The 8,322-nt window shown below is 36.7% G+C and overlaps 1 protein-coding gene across 1 annotated transcript; it reads right to left on the bottom strand.

The window, feature by feature from the left end:
• Nucleotides 1-5,077: 5,077 nt before the first annotated feature.
• Nucleotides 5,078-8,116, bottom strand: LOC117399627 (transcription factor MafA-like). Its single transcript, XM_059023031.1, has one exon. The coding sequence runs from the start codon at nt 7,484-7,486 to the stop codon at nt 6,593-6,595; it is 894 nt and encodes a 297-aa protein (XP_058879014.1). The 5' UTR covers nt 7,487-8,116; the 3' UTR covers nt 5,078-6,592.
• Nucleotides 8,117-8,322: the final 206 nt, after the last annotated feature.

Here is an 8,322-nt window from a genome sequence, read left to right as displayed (position 1 = left end):
GTTTATCAAATATTTACAAGGACTTTCTAAGGAGTCTGAACTTAGTCACGTCCAAACAATACAGCACTGTGCAACAGCCGCATGCCTGCAGAGGCAGTGGAAGTGAAAGTGGCATGATAGCGATGTCTCTTTGGAGTCTGAGGTGCTAGTGAAGCACCTACACACCCGCTCAATACAGCATTGTGCAAGGCTTCAATCAGGCCTGGCCTGCATAACGCTGGGCAGAGCGAGCGCAGAGCACAGCTCAACCCTGTGCTGTCATCGAACGGAGGTCTCTTTGTTTCATTTTGTGTCATGTAGGTGTGGATCTGTGATTCCATTGCATTCATTTTGTTTTATTTTTGTTTGTTCAGCTGAACCACTTTGGTGTTATTCAATTCAGTTAGCCTTTTCTTTTTTTTGTTTTCAGTATCTATTCCAGAAATTCATCTCGCGTGTCAAAAATGGGGGCCCTGTTCACAAGAATGTATGGGTGGTTTTAAGGAATGTTTTGTTAAGGATTGAAATCCATTTCGATTTTTAATGAAATCAATCTTTGCAGTTTTCAAAACACTTTTCCAACTGTTTTAGGTCCTTAAAAAAAACCTTCCGTGAGCATTACTTTTGTGAATAGGATTCTATATTCCTATACACAGCTGTGATGCTCAATTCCAGCAATACTTGTAAAAATTTACAAAGAGGTTTTATTTTATTTTATGTGAACTCTATGGGGTACGAGAAGAAAAAAACATATCTGCATTGTAAAGTATAGCATAGCTAGGAAACCTAACATGAAGCAGTTCTACACGCTGTGATGAACGGGGTAGTCTGTGAGAAAATAGTCCTTCCAGTTAATGTAATGATAAATATATCACAGAATACATACATATCCATGTGTGTATATTTTATAAACTGCATGCATTTTTTAAATACATATATTATAAATATAATTAAATGCATACATCATGTAAAATTCTATATGGACAAAAAGAGTAAATAAATACAAAATGTTCTGTATGATTTGTAATATTTGAACAGAAAAACAGGCAAAGAAATACTAAAAGAAACGTAATAAATTTAATGACAAAGTTTTTTGCTTTCTCTCTGAAATTCTAAATCTAGCACTATTAGCTAGGGAAGAAAAAATAAACAGAAATATATACAGTACTACTACTTTACATTAAATGTATGTATGTATGTGTGTGTGTATATATATATATATATATATATATATATATATATATATATATATATATAAACTCATTGTTTTCTGTACCTTTATTGCTTTTTTAAAATGTGCATTTAACAGAATTATATAGCTTCCTAATATTAATATAATGTTCAGGATTTTATTTATTTTTCTTACTGTGTCTGTGCTTCATAAAACAGATATTGCTGTGACTTGTAACTGGAATGTAGTGACAGCAAATACAGTGTAAGCACAGAGTTCATGTTTCAATGTTAGTGAGGTCTACCTTCATTTATTTCTAATCAATCAGCCCCTAACCTTTAGCCTGCATTCAAAGAGTGACCCACCAAAGTGAAATTATGTGCTAAAGTGTGACGACAGAGGGACTCACTGCACAGTTACTGTTTAATGTGTTGTAAAAGGCAACCCTTTGTGCTTACAACACCCTGTAGGTAACATCAGCCCTGCCTGTTGTTGTTTAAAGATATTCATATCAGGCTTGGTAGTAAGACGGCAGTTTTACTTTTTAGTTTTGTTTTTAGCAAAGACTCACTGCTGCTCAAAAAAAAAACGGAAGCGTTTCAACACCCCTAAACAATGCAAAAGAGTCAGCCTGGTGAATGCGAGTTGCAATAACTATCGCTTCATTTTGCCAGCTTTAAGATACTGCTTGTTATTAAAAGCAGCATTCCCAGCTGGAACTGAAATTGTTTGATTGATGCAAAGCACATACACCCAAACAGGATCAAAATACACCCCTCTGTCAGAGACGGTGTCCTTTCAATCTGATTCACACTTATTCCAATGCACTGTATCATCTGTATGTGTGTTATTTAGCTTTCTGATTCACACTTATTCCAATGCACTGTATCATCTGTATGTGTGTTATTTAGCTTTCTGATTCACACTTATTCCAATGCACTGTATCATCTGTATGTGTGTTATTTAGCTTTCTGATTCACACTTATTCCAATGCACTGTATCATCTGTATGTGTGTTATTTAGCTTTCTGATTCACACTTATTCCAATGCACTGTATCATCTGTATGTGTGTTATTTAGCTTGTGAAATCGTGTTCTTTTGTTTTGGCTTTTCTTAGATATTATCTTTTCTGTTTTACCCAGTACAGACTGGTCATTTAACCAGCTACAGTTTGTGCACCAAAAATAAATACAAGAATATAACAAGGATCATTTAAATGCCTCATATATAGCATGCGATATACGGGATGGACCACTTATAGGTTGTTTTTTTTAAAAGATAAGTCCGTTACTTATTAATTATTTTTCATTATGTAAATAAAAATATCTAAATTATATATAGGTTTTAAAACTGACAAAGCAATAAATCCTTCAGTCATTGAAACGTGACTAGCACATTACGATGAAGAGGACTTTTTGGATGTATAAAATATAATTTTTAGTGATTATATATATATATATATAGAGAGAGAGAGAGAGAGAGAGAGAGAGAGAGAGAGAGAGAGAGAGAGAGAGAGAGAGAGAGAGGTTTTTTTTTCAGGCAGTCACCCTAAGTCGATATATACATACATTATATATATATATATTTAGTTTCACCATGCCATGTGAGCACTGTATTAAAATAATTATTCTATACATTTGTCTTCAATGCTGAGTCAGTGTTACAAAATAGTATATATGTAATCCTGAGGAAGGTTTAATTTCACTATTTGCCAGGTTTTGTCTGTGGGATCCTAAAACTTCATGCATAAGTCAATTGTAAAATGTCTAGCATGAATGTTATATGCAGCATAAATGTTAAAACGTACACTGGGCCTAACTATGCTTTTGTACACAGGAAAGACAATGAACTTTACCGCTGCACTAGAAACTGAGAATTCAGTAAGCCAAGAAGGTTTAGACATACTACAGGAAATCCTAACTATGTGATGATAAAGTGTGGTGGTATACAGACTTGGAATTTCACCTCAAGAAAGTGCAAGGCATTTTATACCATGTCTGTGCAGAGAGGCATCGGCTGCACCTGCGGGTGGAGGTTTAGCTGAAGGTTTCTGTCTTTTACCTGTTGTAAAAAAACAACAAGAGCACGGAAACAGGGTGTGGTATTCCTAACATGGTGTGGTATTCCTAACAGGGTGTGGTATTCCTAACAGGGTGTGGTATTCCTAACAGGGTGCGGTATTCCTAACAGGGTGCGGTATTCCTAACAGGGTGCTGTATTCCTAACAGGGTGCGGTATTCCTAACAGGGTGCTGTATTCAACCTGAATTAAATGATCACATTTTTAAACTGACTATGCTTTTTATAAAATTTTAATTTGTATACTAAGTTAATAAACTTGTAATGTAATGCAGGTACTGAACATCTGAATTATTATTATTATTATTATTATATAATAATAATAATAATAATAATAATAATAATAATAATAATAATAATAATAATAATAATAATAATAAGGTTTATATAATCACCGATAAGCTTCCCCAAGCTGTGTAAATAGTTTTAAAATTGCTCTTGTCAAAGCATACGCTAATTTGTTATTTATATTTCTTTTAATGTTTTGTTCTTTAATTGTATGACATTTTATCCCAAGAAATGTATTATTAGTTTATCGATACGTACTACAGGCGTGTGTGTGTGTTGTGTATATTGTGTATATAGTGTATCTTCTGTCAGTCTTACTACATGTTTATATTGGGTTTATTTGACTTTTCTATGTGAATAGATACTTTTCTGTGTTTTTCTATTTATTTATTTATTTATTCTTAGCATTGCAGAACTTCTATATGTGATCTATATAGTTGAGAAAGACTGGACACATTTAAAAGCACAGTCCTGAAAACCGGTTCACATCAAACAAACAAAAACTGCGCTAGAAAGGAATAAGTGCGCATGCATTTATCGATGTATTGCATGCATGCATGCACAATGAGTGTGTTTGATTGAGGATAAAACAGGCACTATCTTTACACAAAAGTGCAATTGTTTTAAATGTAGAAGAATGACTCAAAATTGTGCCTCAGTTATTTGTTTCTAGTTTTGAGAGATTAACAATTGGATGAATTGTGCCCTATGTTTATGTGTTAAAAAAAAAAACACTATTTAAATTAAAAGATAACTTAGAGCTGTACTAATGTATGTTATACAGTGTGCACGATTGAAAACACATCCAAAATAAATAACTGCGTCTGATTACTGCAAGCACGCACGCAGTGTTAAGAAACGGTTTTGTTTCCAAGCGCGATATGTACACTGATATAAAAGTATCCCGTTTTATAATTAAGCATTCTACTTTCAAAGTTCTGACAATGAGAAAATAACCTGACATAGCTAAAGTAGAATTTTGGAAAAGCATATTTTCGGGATTTAGCATTAGGTGTTTGAAAGGATTTGGTACAAATACTGTGTGACGAGCGGCTTTATTGCCATTTTATATATTTTGTTAGTCTTTGATTTCCGTTTTAATTATTATTAGGGCACGTTTAATAAAGTTATTATGAAAACTATTGCAAACCAAAACACAATGTCGAATAATAATTGTCTAGAACGTTATTTATCTTTATTGATTAAACACTTTGAATAAATTCGTTATTTTATTTTTAAATAGTTTTGATTTAAAAAATAAAATAAAAATACAAACTTGGAGGTAGCGACCTCTTGGCTTGACCCGATGATATTTAGCCTAGGGATAATGAAATTCTAACAGTAGTGACAATACTATAATAATAATAATAATAATAATAATAATAATAATAATAATAATAATAATAATAATAATAATAAGATTGTATTTAGTAGATTCATTTGAAACACGCTATAACACTTTTTAACACAGAAATAAAATTCCAGCAGTAACAGTATTTTGCTCAGAACAGCTTCAATAACATGCAAGTAACTTTCCCCACAATATCAGAAGAAAAGCGAATTTGTTCAAATATTTTATTGACAGTAGTTTGATCAGTTGAATTCACTCAGATTCCATTGCAGGATGTGTTGTTGTTCAGTTAAAAAAAAATCATTTTAGACAGGCATTTGCGCATCCTTTCAAAACGGTCACAACTCTGCAGCATTTGTATTTAATGAATTTAAATAATTATGTATCAATAATAAGCAAATGTTGTGGATCTGATAACCTTTACAGTAGATCTACTGGTGTTTTACACAAAATGTGCAGTATTTTGGGAACATGAATGATTTTAATCTGGGCCAAAATCCGAAGAACCGTACAAAGGGGTAATAAATAGATGGTGCATAGAGAATTAGCAGCAAACGGATTGCAGTCCATATATTATTATATTTGTCATGTCACTTTTTGATAATGTTAATATATCCACCTTTTCAATACTTATTAACAGCATAGCAATCAAATTTCATATAAAACAGTAACATAGTAATCCAATTATTTTAGTATAGTGCATTAGGCTTTTCTTACAAGTCTACATCTTCATTTAAATTAGAATATTGTATATTATTTGCATGCCGTTACATACAAACGTTTCATTATTAAGACCTTTTTTCTTAATCAGCATCAAGCAAAAAAAGGCTCAGAAAAAAAACAAAAAACATCCCATATTAATTCTACATATTTACAAGTGGACATAAATCATTCTAGAATCTGGCTCACGTTCTCTCTTTAAAACAATAAAATAGAATGGAAATAGCGTTAACACTCATCCCTTTTCTGTGCTGACTTCCCACAGTCACTTCGTTGCATTGTCGCTTTTTCAAGTATCGCAACTTAACTGCTGCAAAAAGAAGAATATTGGGCCATGCTTCTTATCCTGGTCTAGTAGTAGAAAAAAAGGACTTCGAAATGCCATACATGTCCTGCATGCAGGGTTTCTAAAAAGTCTTATTTTTTAAGACTCACAATAGGACGACGTGTCTCTTTCTTTTTTAGTTTCGTGTCGTCCAAAGTTGGCAGTCCAACAAGAGGTGTTCTATCACAGAAGATGCATTGTTAAATCGTATTGCTTTTTACTTATATAAGTCCAGTCTTCAAAAAAAGAACCGATCCATTTTTTATTTGTAGTTCGAGTTTTTGAAAACAGCTGCTAAAAACACATCGAAACAAATCGTTGGATTAAGACAATTGTGCATAGTTTTTTTTTTGTTCTTTTTTCACTCGGTCCTTTACAATTATTTGCAAGTTCCAGAAAGTGTTCGCTAAGACTTTTCAGTTTAAAGGGAAAGCTCACAGACGACTACTGCACCCAGCCGTTTCACTTTATTTTATTATCATTAATAGTTATTTTACTGTTTCTGAAACAAAAACAGGTTGGAGATGAGGTGGGCTACTTTTATTCTAAGGTTTACCTGTAGATGAATTCTGTTGTTGAATAAACCTTGAGCAGAAACAAATATTTATAAACAGTTTTAAAAGTTCGTGTACAGTCTATAAGAAAACAAAGAGAGAGAGAGAGAAAAAAAACGAACACCCTCACATGAAGAATTCGGCAGATGATGCGCTTTTCGTCTGGTTGGTTGTGAGATCTCTGCTGCTGTAACTCCGGCTCGCCAGTTTCTCGTACTTTTCCTTGTACAGGTCCCGTTCCTTTGCCAGCCTCGCCACGTCTTGTTTGAGTTGATCAACCTGGCTCAGCAAGGTGCACTTCTCGCTCTCCAGCATGTGCCTCTGTTGGACCCGCTTATACCGACACGACTGGGCATAGCCACGGTTCTTCAGGGTCCGGCGCTTCTGCTTGAGACGGATCACCTCCTCCTTGCTGAAACCGCGCAGCTGCCTGTTGAGCTCCCGCACTGTCATGCTCACCAACTGGTCGTCGGAGAAGCGGTCCTCCAGCCGCATGTGGTGGTTATGGTGGTGGTGGTGAGCCTGATGGTGGTGGCTGGCGGCCGCAGCGGAGAGTTCCTCGTCGGGGAACTGCTGCCCCCTGAACCCCTCATAGCCCTGGTGGTGATGGTGGTGGTGGTGGTGAGCATTGCCGATGAGGGCTTCCACAGCGTCCTCAGGGGTCAAGTTCAGGGCCTCCGGGTTGAGGTGGTGCTGGTAGTTGGGTATCCAGTACAGGTCCTCCAGCTGAGGCTTGGTGGCAGGGTTTTGGTTGTTGTTGATAATGTTGTTGTTGTTGGGGTTGGTGTTGAACTGCTCTCCGGGGCTGGGCGCGCAGAAACTCGGGGACGAAGGCACGGAGGAACAGGGGGTGCTGATAGGGGTGGAGGACAGGGAGCCGGGCGGGAGACGGTGGCAGTACCTCTCCGACTCCGGTGGCTCCTTCTTGACCTCGAACTTCATCAGATCGAAGTCGTTGACGTACTCAATGGCAAGGGGGCTGTTCGGCAGCTCTGTACTCATAGCGAGGTCGGAGGCCATCTCACTCCATGCAACTGCAGTCCTTCGAGCCAACGGATAGCCTATGAGCGCACAGCCTCTGTTTTAAAAAAAGTATATTTAAAAGTAGACAAATAAATATTTATCAACTTATGGCAACTTATCCTCCTAGGTCAAATATAGCTGGTGTAGTGCAGTTGGCCAGTGCAGTTTATTAGTTGTCGTAGTAGTATTAGTATTGTATTGTATTGTTATTGTTGATTTCTTCTTCTTCTTTTAAAATAATGAATACAGAAATAATAAACTGCCCTGTCTTTTTCTTCTGTGCAGAGGAGTAGAGAGACACAATTCCACAGGAACTTTCCAGTCTTCAGTACTGCACTCCCGGGTAAAACTTTGAACAGAAGAGGCTGGAGCAGGTAGCGTCTCTTCTCAGATGGAAACAGAAAGTTCTGCTGTCTCGTGTGTCTTGTTATGCAAGTGTCACTCTTCTCTGCTTCTGGTGCTGGCTGTTGTCCTTCTCTCCAGGTATACACCTGCAGTGTTTACGTCGTTTTAATTGCAGTGGGTTGTTTTCTCCTCTGTTACACAGAATTGCTAAGCTTGTAAAGTATATCCTAGCAGCGTGCCTAGCTGTCCCAGTGCTGACTTGCTCATAAGCAGCACCTCCGACTGAAAACACTGAACTGCTGAACGGAGCAATCTGCAGTTTTATAGATCTAAATGTACTGCACCTCCTATCTGGGGGTGTGATCGCGTCCCTGGGCCAATAGGAGCAGGCAATGACGGCACATTTGCATTTTCCTATAGCAACCCTGCCCGGGACCTGCCGATCACAGAAAGGAGCAGCTGCCTGAGCAGGTGCCTAATGCGCCCTC

Source organism: Acipenser ruthenus, chromosome 4, assembly GCF_902713425.1.
Source record: "Acipenser ruthenus chromosome 4, fAciRut3.2 maternal haplotype, whole genome shotgun sequence".
NCBI classification, from domain to species: Eukaryota; Metazoa; Chordata; class Actinopteri; order Acipenseriformes; family Acipenseridae; genus Acipenser; species Acipenser ruthenus.
The sequence above is the reverse complement of the archived record's forward strand: the minus strand, read 5'-3'. Positions and strand labels throughout refer to the sequence as shown.

What these genes read in the sequence shown, in the direction of transcription:
- LOC117399627 (XM_059023031.1), bottom strand. Translation starts at nt 7,486, where the DNA reads ATGGCCTCCGACCTCGCTATGAGTACAGAGCTGCCGAACAGCCCCCTT.